At 37.0% G+C, this 459-nt stretch overlaps 1 protein-coding gene across 1 annotated transcript in view; it reads left to right on the top strand.

The window, feature by feature from the left end:
- The window catches only part of LOC119590840 (phosphoinositide 3-kinase regulatory subunit 4-like), a gene marked incomplete in the record, with an annotated part of 15,627 nt that overhangs the window by 3,962 nt on the left and 11,206 nt on the right, over positions 1-459 (top strand). The window contains 1 exon segment of the mRNA XM_037939598.1: positions 271-443. Coding sequence (XP_037795526.1) covers positions 271-443 — 173 coding nt within the window.

Below are 459 nucleotides of genomic sequence, written 5' to 3'. Positions count from 1 at the left end.
CCAATATTCTGTTTAAGCCTGGTGTAAGCATGAGTGATAATTGACTATGAAAGTTCATAGAAGTTTGAACCACACGTCAACTATAAACAATACATTTAGTAGTAATTTTTATGAAACTAGCAATGACTACTGATATGTAAGAGATATTTTAGAATATTTGAATGAATATTATAGATAAATTATTATTACATGACACAATAGAATATAGTAAATGATATTTAGGAATAAATATGCAGTTTTCTTACTAATCGCTTTCATTCCATTCGAAAGTCATTGGTGGAGCACATGATCCAGAAAGATCCCGAGAGCAGACACACCGTCGCAGAGTACCTGGAGCAGGAGCGAGGGACGACATTCCCACAGCACTTCTACACATTCCTCTGGCCCTTCCTCAAGCAGTTTGCTGTCACTCCCATAATGCCAGATGATGACAGAATCAAGCAGTGAGTGGTTTTCTTC

This window comes from Penaeus monodon, chromosome 27, assembly GCF_015228065.2.
Source record: "Penaeus monodon isolate SGIC_2016 chromosome 27, NSTDA_Pmon_1, whole genome shotgun sequence".
Classification (NCBI taxonomy): Eukaryota; Metazoa; Arthropoda; class Malacostraca; order Decapoda; family Penaeidae; genus Penaeus; species Penaeus monodon.
Note: the sequence above shows the minus strand (reverse complement) of the source record. Positions and strands in the feature narration are given on the sequence as shown.